The sequence below is a fragment of the Narcine bancroftii genome, chromosome 7 (assembly GCF_036971445.1).
Source record: "Narcine bancroftii isolate sNarBan1 chromosome 7, sNarBan1.hap1, whole genome shotgun sequence".
Classification (NCBI taxonomy): Eukaryota; Metazoa; Chordata; class Chondrichthyes; order Torpediniformes; family Narcinidae; genus Narcine; species Narcine bancroftii.
Window position 1 is genome coordinate 2,760,341 of NC_091475.1, and position 12,800 is coordinate 2,773,140.

Consider the following 12,800-nt stretch of genomic DNA (forward strand, 5'->3'; position numbering starts at 1 on the left):
TTGAAATGTCCTTGTGCTATGTAAATTCAAGTGGTTGCAAATGGTGCCTGACTGCTGGGAGAGCTACTTGTTGAAGAATTTGGAGCATCTGGCCCAAAAATTGGCCAACAGGAAATATAAAATCTACAAAGAATATACACACTCTCCAATATGACAAGTGGCCAGAAATTGCAGAAACTTATTTGCATCACTAGGAATTCAATTAAATATGTATTAATTTATAAAACCATTTTAATTATCAAATAATTTATATTCAGTAAAGAACTGAAGGAGGCATGCTGATTTCATTAGCTCCTGGCCACTTACTGCAGTGAAATACAGAGCAGTTTGAAGTCAGGAGTCACAATAGTGCCATTTATTTAAAAACAACCAGATTATTAAAATGAACCAAAGGAGCTGGGAGAAGGGTTCACAATAAAAATCACATTAGCATGACTGATCCTGATCTGCTCAAGAAGGTGGTGGTAAACTACTGCAATCTATCTTATGACTTGATCCCTGTAATGCTGTTTGGTGGAAGATTTTGAGGATTTGGACCTAGCAATGATGAAGGAACAGCAATACAGTGAAGGAAAATTGGTCATACACTTGGAAGCTTATTTCAGAGTTGCTTAGCCAAGTAATTTGAAGCAGCATTCATTCAAGCAAATAAAAATGTACTTCATACACTCCTGATTTCTGTTGATGGTGGAAGGCCTTTGTATGGACAGGATATTCAGCATCTGATTTTGTGAACATTGCAGGATATTTGACATTATAACCATATAACCATATACAGCACAGAACAGGCCAATTCGGCCCTACTAGTCCATGCTGTAGCAAATCCCCACCCTCCTAGTCCATGCCGTAGCAAATCCCCACCCTCCTAGTCCATGCCGTAACAAATTCCCACCCTTCTCGTCCCACTGACCAGCCCCCTGTCCATACCCCTCCAGTCCTCTCCTATCCATGTAACTATCCAGTCTTTCCTTAAATGTAACCAATGATCCCGCCTCGACCACGTCTGCCGGAAGCTCATTCCACATCCCCACCACCCTTTGCGTAAAGAAATTTCCCCTCATGTTCCCCTTATAATTTTCCCCCTTCAATCTTAAACCATGTCCTCTAGTTTGAATCTCCCCCACTCTTAATTGAAAAAGCCTATCCACATTTACTCTGTCTGTCCCTTTTAAAATCTTAAACACCTCTATCAAGTCCCCCCCTCAATCTTCTACGCTCCAGAGAAAAAAGCCCTAGTCTGCACAACCTTTCCCTGTAACTCAAACCTTGAAATCCTGTCAACATTCTTGTGAACCTTCTCTGTACTCTCTCTCTATTTTGTTTATATCTTTCCTATAATTTGGTGACCAAAACTGTACATAGTACTCCAAATTTGGCCTCACCAATGCCTTGTACAATTTCATCATAACCTCCCTACTCTTGAATTCAATACTCCGATTTATGAAGGCCAACATTCCAAATGCCTTCTTCACCACACCATCTACCTGAGTATCAGCCTTGAGGGTACTATTTACCATCACTCCTAAATCCCTTTGTTGCTCTGCACATCTCAATAGCCTACCATTCAATGTATATGACCTATTTAGATTTGCCTTTCCAAACTGTAACACCTCACACTTATCTGTATTAAATTCCATCAGCCATTTCTCAGCCCACACCTCCAGCCTTCCTAAATCACCTTTTAATCTACGGTAATCTTCCTCACTGTCCACAACACCACCAATCTTTGTATCATCCGCAAACTTGCTTATCCAATTCTCCACCCCTACTTCCAGATCGTTACTATATATAACAAACAGTAGTGGACCCAGGACCGATCCCTGAGGAACTCCACTAGTCACCGGCCTCCAATTGGACAAACAATTTTCTACCACTACTCTTTGACACCTCCCATCCAACCATTGCTAAATCCATTTCACTACCTCCTTATTTATACCTAATGCCTCCACCTTTTTTCCCAACCTCCTGTGGGAAACTTTGTCAAAAGCTTTACTAAAGTCTAAATAGACAACATCCACAGCTTTCCCTTCATCAACCTTTTTTGTAACCCCCACAAAAAAACTCAATCAGGTTTGTCAAGCATGATCTACCCCTGACAAAACCATGTTGATTACTCCCTATCAATCCCTGTACCTCCAAATATTTGTTAAAACCATCCTTCAGAACACTTTCCATCAACTTACCCACCACAGACGTCAGACTCACGGGCCTATAATTCCCAGGTTTACATTTGGACCCTTTCTTAAACAGCGGAACCACATGCGCCACCCTCCAAACCTTTGGCACTACCCCCATGACCAGTGACATCCTAAATATCTCTGTTACAACCGTGGCATTTTTCTAGCAGGTCCACTTCAATTCCATGTTAAGTGTAACTCAATCTCAGTATGATGTTAGATGGATATACAGTAAAATTTAATGCTGACATACACATGAAGTTTGGCAATGTGCTTTTCACAGACACAGCCAGAAACTTGATGACTAATTATACAACCGAAAAGCATTTTTCTCCAGAGTGAAATACAACAATGTCCATTTCCAAATAATCTTGTGTAATTCTGATAACTGTGCAATCCCAATGGGCCTCAACCTTATCCTTCTTACACAATTTGACCATTGCAAGGAAAATTGGTTCTAATTTTCCCAAAAGTGACCATTGTTGGATACTCCAGCACAACATTATCTATTTTGTGCTTTGCTGGACTGGTATGCCCACATTAGGCACCACTAATAAACTGTGCTGCTCCCATTTCACTTTGCATCTCACAGCACACAAGTCTCAGACCTATTATTCCCCCACCTGAGAGCTGGGACTACTGAAGCTGCTAGTCCCAACTCTGCACTTCACTTCCATGCTTTAATAGTTCTAAAATCCAACTGCTGGCTTCAATTCATTCAAATTCTCCACCTAACTGATGGTCCCAACCTCCTTGCCCTTCCACTCTTGAAACATTCAGTCTTGATCCACTCACATCCTCTGCCATTCGAGGACACTGCAGTGAAATAATCACTGCTTGCAAGTTCTTCCCCTTTCTCAAACATACATATATATTACCATTTCAAATCAACTTTGACTTCCTACTTAAAACTATGGAGCTCCAAGACCCCACACCCACTCTCCACTTCACTGTAACATTCATCCTGTAGCCATAGACCTGATTCTACACTTTTGGATGCCTTGCTCGCAACTAGTTTGCACACTCAGGCTCATAGTGAAAATGGTCATTGGCAGGTATCTGAGCCGGGATTCAAGAGGGACCAGGCATTGGAGCCGGGATTCAAGAAGATGATGAAGGCAAGAAAGACTCACAATGAGCCTCGGGCACTGAAAGCTTCTTGATCCTATTGGAAGTTTGGATCTGAAGCTCGGGTTACCGATGAATTGAACAAGGGTTTGTGCAGCTGCGGGAGGGCTGGAGGTGAATCCATGGACACTCAGTGACTCTGAAGGGATTTTTTTTGCTTCTCTTTTTCTTCTTCTGCAAGAGACACCAAGCAACACCAATGTCTACACTTTTGTCTACCTTATGGTAGGCAGAAGGCAATTACGTGTAATATTACATGTTCTGTCGTACTACATGACAATAAAGGAATTTTGTATCTTGCTATTCCACTAATCCAGTGAACTTTTACAGAGAACTAGAATTTCTAGACAGCAGCCTCTTCATTTACATCCATTTTAAATCTAATAATTAGACTTGTGAATGGATACTTGTAGACATTCAGAGTCATCTTGAGGTAAATAAGCAGATAAAAGGATGATGCAATACATTCTTCATCGCCTGAAACTAGAACATAGAAATCTACATCAGACCCTTCAGCCCACAGCCTTATGCTGACCACATAGCCTACTCTAACAATTGCCTAGAATTTCTCCACTTCATAATCCTCCATTATTATTTTTCATAGACATCTGCTCATATTTAATAGGAAGACTAAATTCACTTATTTTGATAATATATAGAAAAATAGCGGCGATGCCGAAGTCGCTGTAACGCCAGCGTGGGTGCGGTCCCACAGGAGCGAGGAGCAGAGATACAGTGCTCCCACAGGGTCCAACCACCCAGTCAACTGCTGTCAGCTCCGCACAGGCAATGAATAGCCCATTAAAGGAGTCGATGGTAGTTTTATTTAAAATCCCATGACCCAAGATGGCAGTGCAGTCATGAGGGGTTTCAGACTCCAGGGGAGAAGACTGGCACAGGGCACTAGAAAAAGGAGAGACCATCCCCTATCTGAGAAGGAAAAGCACCCCATAGGGGTGGTGACCACAATGGCGGACCAGTGAGGGGGCTCTGCGGCTGAAAGACCAATGCACGTGCTGGGCTGCTGGCAACGTGAAGAACCCACACAGGCTGCGGACTGCTGGAGATTGACTGAAAGGGTACCAAGTATTGGAACTGGGATGCGAGGGACTCCCAAAAGTGCTGAAGGGTTCTGTGTTGGAGGTTCATATCTGGAGCTCGAGTTGCCAATGGTTTGGACTGGACTCTGGCTGCGGAGGCTGCAGAAGCGCTGAAGGTGAATCTATGGACACTCAGTTACTCTGGGGGGGGGGGGGGGGCAGGAGACTCTCTTTTGCTTCTCTTTCTCTGACTGTAAGAGGGGCTTCAGGCAATTTCTGCTGATGGTGAATCCATACATCTTATAGGAGACAAAAGGCAATTTCATGTAATATGACACTGTTTTATTACAATGACAATAAATTGAATCTTTCAATCTTGAGATTAACTCGAACATTAGGATTGTTTTTGTGTGGCTTATTATCTAATCAACTGGGTGCAAAATTTGGTATTACAGAGCTCAGCTTAGACCACTACATTCATCTAGGGTTATAAATATAGGGTTTACCCATTGATGACATCTTATGGTCCCTGCTGGGTTTCTTCAAAATTTACAGCACTGGCTAGGAATCCTGCTAAAGATGACACAACTTAATATGGCACTTCCATCAGATCCATTGAAAGAAATGGGAAGAAACTGCTCTGGGAAGAGTAGCAACCTGAAGTTAATTCTCTTTTTGTTTGATTTAACTGAGTTACTTAGAATATTTTTAATTTTTTATAACACAGTTTAAAAAATCTATTTTTAAATACTTAAACAATATTTTTTACCATGGTACCCAAGTGTGAATACAAACTTTATTTTGGAGGTTTGAAATTGTTCTCAACTAATCAGGTCTACTGAGTGTGGACATTATTTATTGGCTTATATGATTTAAGTTATCCTGTACAAATACAAAACCAGAACATTCTATTTTACTAAGCCCAGTATTTTCAAAAACTTGCACTGCTACCTTCAAAGTTATGTGAAGATAAACCCAGTTTACTGATTGCGCACAAGCAAGTATCATTTAAATTGAAATGCTTCTCAAAATTGTTTCTTCCAATTGTATAATTTTAATGTATACTTGAAAATATATTTAGCATGACTGTAATTTCATCCTGAACTTTGATACTTTGAGGTTCAGTATTTATTTCACTATCTCCAATTTAAGGCTGTAACTGAATGCCTTCCTAAAAATAAAGTATTGATGAAGAGAAACAGCTGGTTAAGATGAAAAGCTTCATGCAGAAACTGTCACAGCAGGTGTAAAATATGTCGCAGCAGGCACTGCTAAATGATAGTTACAGAGTTTCAGAGAGAAATATATACTATACACAACCCATAACTCATGGTCATGAGTTAATCTATTACCAAAATAAATAAATTCACTCTTCCCATTAGATTTCGACAGACGTCTATGAAAATGGATGCAAATCTTCATTCTGGAATAATCTCAATCTACTTTAGCTCTATTGACTGCAGTTATCTTCCTTCACAAATATGTTTTTACATTTACTAAGATGCATTATTGAGGTAAATCACAGCCGTTTTTGCGACGTGAAAAAACATTCCAAATGGTTTATAAAAGTACAAATGGTCTTAATTACAAATCTCAAATTGCAGAAGACAAAAGATGAGAAAAATAAAGTTTGTATTCACACTTGAGCCAAGAGAGATCTTGATTTTGACCAGCTGATTATCATCATCCAATTGCCCACTATTGAGAACATCTATCAGGAATGCTGACTGGGCAGGGCGAAAAGCATCATCAAGGATGCATCTCACCCTAACTATGGACTTTTTACTCTTCTCCCATCTGTTAGGCACTACAGGAGCCTCCGCTCTCAAGCCAGCAGGCTCAGAAGATCTCCCCACCCCCCCCCCAAACCGAGGCTGTGACCCTGCTGAACCTTAAATCCCATCTCTGAGTGGTACTGCACTCACATTGACTGACCTACCAGTACTTTTATAATTGTTTGCTTGCTGAATGCACGTTTTTATTCACACAGTTATTTGTAGAGAGCACTATTTTTTAAACTTCTGGTTGGATGCTAATTGTATTTCATTGGCTTAGTATGTACTTGGCACAATGACAATAAAGTTTAATCTAATTAATTTTGGAGGGGGGGGGGAAGGGTAACAGATTACATACAGTACTTGATGCAAATATTCCCAGCATCGAAACCAGCCATTCTCACTAAGGACTTGGGAACTGCAGGGGGCCATGGACTGAAATCATAAAATATTTTTAATGTATTTTTTATGTAGTCAGTAGAAGTTCAGAAGAAACCAACCAAACATGACTGCTTCACGGGGTGGGGATGGGGGTTGGCATAAAACTTGAGCAGAGTCCTAAGGGTGGCATAGCCAAAAATAGGTGAAGAATGGCTGCTCTAAACTATTCTTATTACCACTATTTACTTGCTTATCAGTCAAGGATACTGTCAGAATGTTCATAGCACAGGGAATCAAAGATGGCAATACTGTAGAATATCAAGGGGTGTGATTGAACTCCCTTGAGTTGAAGTTATTCACTTCTTGGTATATGTGCAACATGAATGTTTCTTGATACTACCTGCTTCAAACCTAAACATTGTCAAGCTCTTTCGGCAGGCAGGTTGCTTCATTGTTTGAGGAGTTGCAAATGGAAACGAACACTGAATTTATCAGCAAATATCCCTGTTTCTGACCATACAACAGAATGAAGCCCATTAATGAAACAACTGTCATGAGCATCTGCCACAGCCACATCCTGAAGCTGGAATGTGTAAACTCCAATGACCACAACCATTTATTTGTGTCAAATGTGATTCTAACCATTGGATTTATCGCTAAATTGCATTGATGTCAATTTTGCCCTGACTCCTTGATGTGACATTTGCTTAATTGCTGCCTCAAGGTCAGCCCCTCTAATTGCATTGCTGAACTTGTGCCTTTGTCCACAATCCAAGGCCATTAAAACGTTGGAAGCAGAAGTGCAACTTGATAGAACTTTTGATGGCTTCTTCTGTTACTTTGTTAAAAGTTGATGGAACAATTAGCCAGATTAAAATTGTTCCTACATTTTTATGGAAAGCAGTAAACTATAATTATATCTCAATTATGCTGCATTGAAGAAGTCTTGTTGGAGGAGAAGCTTGCTCTTGTTCTAATTTTCAATGGAGCTTGGATGCTTTTGGGCCCATTTCTTCTGCTGCATCCAAATAATTCAATCATCCCTGGACATGGCAACAAAATAAATAGTTAATTAGCTGAATGTGGATTCATGAGCGACGGAGGTCTCTGGAATTGTTCACTTTAACTGGAGTCTCTGATCACCTGTAGTCCAGATCAGTTTTGGATAGCAATGGACTTTCTTGAGATATAGGAGTACAGCAGGTGGGCTTTTTAGATAACAAAAAAGTAATTTCTCCTTTACTGATACTCTACTAATTCTTCATTTATCCAATTACATGAATTTTAAAATGATCCGTTAGAATTCAAACAGATGTCTGGATTAATAAACCAACATTTTGGTTTTCTGCATGAAGTGGTTGGAAACATTTTGGTCTAAGTCAGTGGAAATTGATCCAAGCATAGCAGGTTTGATCAACGAAGATTGAGGAAGATCTACCTGGTGGACTTTAGAAGACAAGAGACAGTTTTTTGATGCACAAAATTTGATAAGGAACGACAAGGTTAAGTTGGAGAGTCTCATACTGAAAGATCTCAGGAAAAGAAACCATCCATTTAGATTGAGATGAGAAGAAATTCCATTATGCAAATAGATGTAATTTTCGTTCTTCAAATTTGTCATATTAGAAGGTCGAAGACACACAGCTGTTGAGTATATTCAAGGCCAATTTATCAAGAGATTTGGACCAAGGCAGTCAGAGTTCAGGGGAATCTGCTAGCAAAGGGACTTGAAGGGCCAGATCAGGCATGCTTGAACAAGCAAGATTGAATGGCTTTATGGCCCAGCATCTCTTCGGTTTCTTTGTTCACAACATCAAGCATAATGGTAGAGATACAACAGTGGAAGAAGGGGAGCAAGTTATCTTTAGATCACAGAACCGATAGATGGTTGCATCCAAACAATTTTTCCAACCTGATGGTTTAATTTGATAGAACTATTTGAAGCCATGCAACTAAACACTAAGAAATCTATTTCTATAATGATGGCAGCTGTACTGATGAGGGGTTACAGCAGATAAAGTACAAGAGTTCTCTGTTGAATCACAAAAAATACAATCTTCTCAGGCATCTTAAATACCAGTCTTAAATTGCTGGAAGTGATCAACTTTGCACAAATTAATGACTATTCTTTAAATTCATATTTTCCTGAAGAAAGTTACTTTTGAAATGGTCTGTTCGATGAAACTTTTAATATAAATTTGCATTTTTGTAGTTTAATAAATGTGCTCAAGTCATTTGGTTGGAAGGAAAGTAAAAGGAAAATATGAGCTGACAAGACAAAAAAGTTGATCAAAGATGTAGATTTTAATTAGTACATTGAAATGGCAAAGAAAGATATAAGCAGAACAATTTAGGGGAGAAAATTCCAGAATTTGGGGCCTTGAAACTCAGCATGGCTATTCAAGGCAATGTGTTTAAAATTAGAGTTGAGAAGTGGAATTTACAGTTTTTAAACGTGTGTTCAATGATGAAGTCACAAAGATAAGGAGGGCAACATGATGAAAAGATTTGGAAATGACATTGCTAAACCAGATGAATAAACACGGGTTAACTGGGATGGAGGGAGGGAGAGAGAAGAGGAACATAATTTAGTTCAAAAAGGATATAGGCAATGGAGGTTTTTTTTTAAATCACAAAAGGAAGATTATGTTGCTCTCTGGTCACATGTTTAATTAGACCTTGAATATGCCAAAAGTTTATTTTTGGTTTGGCCTTGGGTTATCGCCAGGGAAAAAGAATGCTTCATGGTTGGGAACTGTATTTGTGGTAGGGCCTATTAATGGGAAATTATGAGCCATCCAGTCTTGGAGATCAGATATGCACTCCTAACCCGAAGGGGAGAGTGAGCAGTGCCCTCAGCTGACGAGTGGAAACGAGCCAAGCGACAGCAGAGAAAATGTCAAGCTGCAGGGAACAAAGGTAACAATTCCATATCAAGTGCAGAGCAATGGGTTCCAAGGTTGTGGTCACAGCAGAGTTCAGCTGAGGTAAATCTTGAGGCTGATATTGCATCAGTGATTAAAAAAATATGATGCTTCGGTCATGATGCAAATTAATCCCTTCAATTACACACATTAAGCAAGTGAATCATGTCTGTAAGACAGCGAAATCACGGGCTTCGAAGGTCAAAGAGACAACAGAACTCCAATTGAGAGATGGGGGGGGGGGGGGGGGGGGGGGGTGGCGGAAGAAAGATCAACCAGGGTTACATTTCAAAACTGTCACTTATTAACACTTCACCCTTCAGGCTATTGACGACTCGCTCTTGAGGACCGAATTTTTCCAAAAACTCAGCTGCGTCCTTTCCCCGCACTCATGACGGGCTTGGTAACTTGTCGACCACGGGCCATCAGTGAACTTCCCCGCGAGTGGAAGTTGGTGGGCTTATCGGGGATCGGGACGGGACGGGACGGGACGGGAGGGGAGGGGACGGGGACGGGACGGGAGGGGACGGGGAGGGGAGGGGAGGGGACGGGGACGGGACGGGGAGGGGACGGGGACGGGACGGGGAGGGGAGGGGAGGGGACGGGGAGGGGAGGGGACGGGGAGGGGAGGGGACGGGAGGGGAGGGGACGGGAGGGGACGGGGAGGGGAGGGGACGGGACGGGAGGGGACGGGGAGGGGAGGGGAGGGGACGGGGAGGGGAGGGGAGGGGACGGGGATGGGAGGGGACGGGGAGGGAGGGGAGGGGACGGGGAGGGAGGGGAGGGGACGGGGAGGGAGGGGAGGGGACGGGGAGGGAGGGGAGGGGACGGGGAGGGGAGGGGACGGGGAGGGGAGGGGACGGGGAGGGGAGGGGACGGGGAGGGGAGGGGAGGGGAGGGGAGGGGAGGGGAGGGGGAGGGAGGGGAGGGGGAGGGAGGGGAGGGGACGGGGAGGGACGGGAGGGGAGGGGACGGGGAGGGGAGGGGACGGGGAGGGGAGGGGACGGGGAGGGGAGGGGACGGGGAGGAGAGGGGAGGGGAGCTGGGAAATCTGGTCAGGGCTTTTACCTGGTCAAGTTCTCGATTTCTGGCGGAATGGTTTTAAGTCTGTTTCCCCCAAGTGAGAGAGATTTGAGCCTTTGCAATTCTAGAATCTGAGAAGGAACCATCTCAAAACGATTGCCACTGAAATTGACCACCTCCAAGCTCATCTTCCCCAAATCCTTGGGCAGCGAGAACTCGTCCATCCTGTTGTTTTTCGCGATTAAAGTCTTGAGGTGAGTGAGCTGCAGGATTTGGTCGCTGATGTGGGTCAGCCCGTTGCAGCTCAGGTCCAGGAAGCGCAGGTTCCTCAGGCAGGCGATGTCCCCAGGGAAGACGCTGAACCTGTTGTGGGTCAGGAGCAAGTGCTGTGTCTCCCTTCTCCTCTCCTCACTCACGTCGTCCAGCGCCACCGTCTCCAGGTTCATCCTGGACAAGTTCAGGACGTTGTCCCCTTCCATGCTTTCCAACACATCCATAGCGGATCCCGGCAAAGCAAACATCTTCCCTTCGCTGCTAATCTGCGCGGGGCGCGGGCGCGGGGGGCGGGGCGGCGACACTTCAAACCTGCTCACTCAACTTCTTGCCCCGACTTGCGAGACCGGCGCCCCGGAATCGGAATCGGCCATACGACGCCACGAATTCGGCTCCGCCCCGCGGCGGCTGCGCAGATTCCGGGGCTGCTTTCGGGACGGAGCACGCGGGCCGAAGGTCGTCCCGCCGTGGGTGACGTCATGACGCACAGACCAGGCCCGACCCACCTGACTCGACCCCAAGCCGGGGACAGTCTTTTTGTCACGTGGTCGTGAAACAAAAACGGTTGAAGAGATTGGCGTCAGTGCTGAGGTCTGTTTAAAAAATAATATCTATCTCTAAAACCTTCCTGGGGCGAGTTGGGGGGACATGAGGCGTTTAATTCTGCACTTTGCCAACAAAAGTGGCCAATGACCTTCACATTCAGGCACTTTGGGGAAAAGTTTGGAAAGTTTCTGATCTGAGGCCCTTCCAGGGGCTAAAACGAGAAATGGGCAGCTCCACTTTGTGGGTGACTTGGGCAAAGAGAAATGGGAGATCGACCTGAGAAGGAGCAGGGAGAAACATTGGAGTGGAAGCTTTCAGCAGGTTTGGATGTTTTGGAAGCAGCTCCATGAAGTAATATTTAAGGTCTCCCCAGTGAGATCAGTAATTAGTGTCATGTGTGGTGAGGGGAGTTGAGAAATTTTTGAACTGAAAAAACACTGAGGGGAGTTTGGGGCTCGCCGCCCAAAAGCTTGGTGGACCACAAATGGCACTGTTATTATGCAGGTATAATAACCTCACTGACAAAGGCAAAGGAGGAAAAACCCAACCCCAACCCACCAATTTTCCCCTGCAACCGTGTCTGCCTGTCCCGCATCGGACTTGTCAGCCACCAACGAGCCTGCAGCTGACGTGGACATTTTACCCCCTCCGTAAATCTTCGTCCGCGAAGCCAAGCCAAAGAAAGAAGAATCAAGATCTATTGCCCAGTAGGCAATGTGCGTGGTTGGCGTGGGGAACAAGATGGAAACTATGGCACAAGTTGAGAGCGTTCTTGTTCCAAGCAGCTCGAAAAATAAAGTTATTTAAACACTAAAATCAGTTAAGGCTGTTTTTCTTGAAGGAACAAACAGAACATGATGTCAGAAGTGTGTGAGTCAGTAAGAAAAGATAATAGTTCACATCATGGATAAGTCCTCCCACACTGATGCAGTTTACCGGCAGTCTAACCAATAATTGGAAATGCTTTCAAACAGCGGGAGAAACAAATGAAAAACAGAAAGCATCTATATTTCTACACATGATGGTTGAAGATGCATTGGACATTATAACAGTTTTCAAATTGATGAGACAGCTTTCACATTGGACACTCTGATGACAAAATTTGAGGAGGAGTAGAAAGTCGCGTTGCTACTCCTGTTACCAGAAATAAGGTATGAGCTTCGTCCAATTCTTAGCCGAGCCTCACACACTGAGTAAGTCCTGTGAATTTGGTGATTTGGAAAACACACTTATTTGAGACAGAATAGTTTGCAGATTCCAAATAATTGGCTAAGAGAAAGAATGTTGCTTGAATAAGATTTGAAACTGGAAAAGGCTGTGAATATGTGTAGGGCAGCAGAGACCACACAAGCACAAGCTAAGGAGCTGCACAGGATAGACGCAATAGTACATGAATTGAAAACCGACAAGCAGAGCACCAGGAGTTTCCCAAAGCTACAGTAAAGCAAAGAGGTAGGCTCAAAAAACAAATGCATCAAGGGCAGAGGTAGACATATTCCAAAGATGTGTCCTGCCTATGGAAAGTTCTGCAAT

General features: G+C 43.6%; 1 protein-coding gene across 3 annotated transcripts in view; it reads right to left on the reverse strand.

Moving 5' to 3' along the window:
- The window catches only part of lrrc58b (leucine rich repeat containing 58b), a 30,350-nt gene extending 19,327 nt beyond the window's left edge, over window positions 1-11,023 (reverse strand). For all 3 annotated transcript variants that reach the window (XR_011341527.1, XR_011341528.1, XM_069888501.1), the window contains exon 1: window positions 10,494-11,023. Coding sequence is in view for 1 of the 3 variants with exons in the window: in XM_069888501.1 (XP_069744602.1) it covers window positions 10,494-10,969 (476 nt within the window). In the remaining 2 variants the exon portion in view is untranslated. The remainder of the gene's footprint in view (window positions 1-10,493) is intronic.
- Between the last annotated feature and the right edge of the window lie 1,777 nt (window positions 11,024-12,800).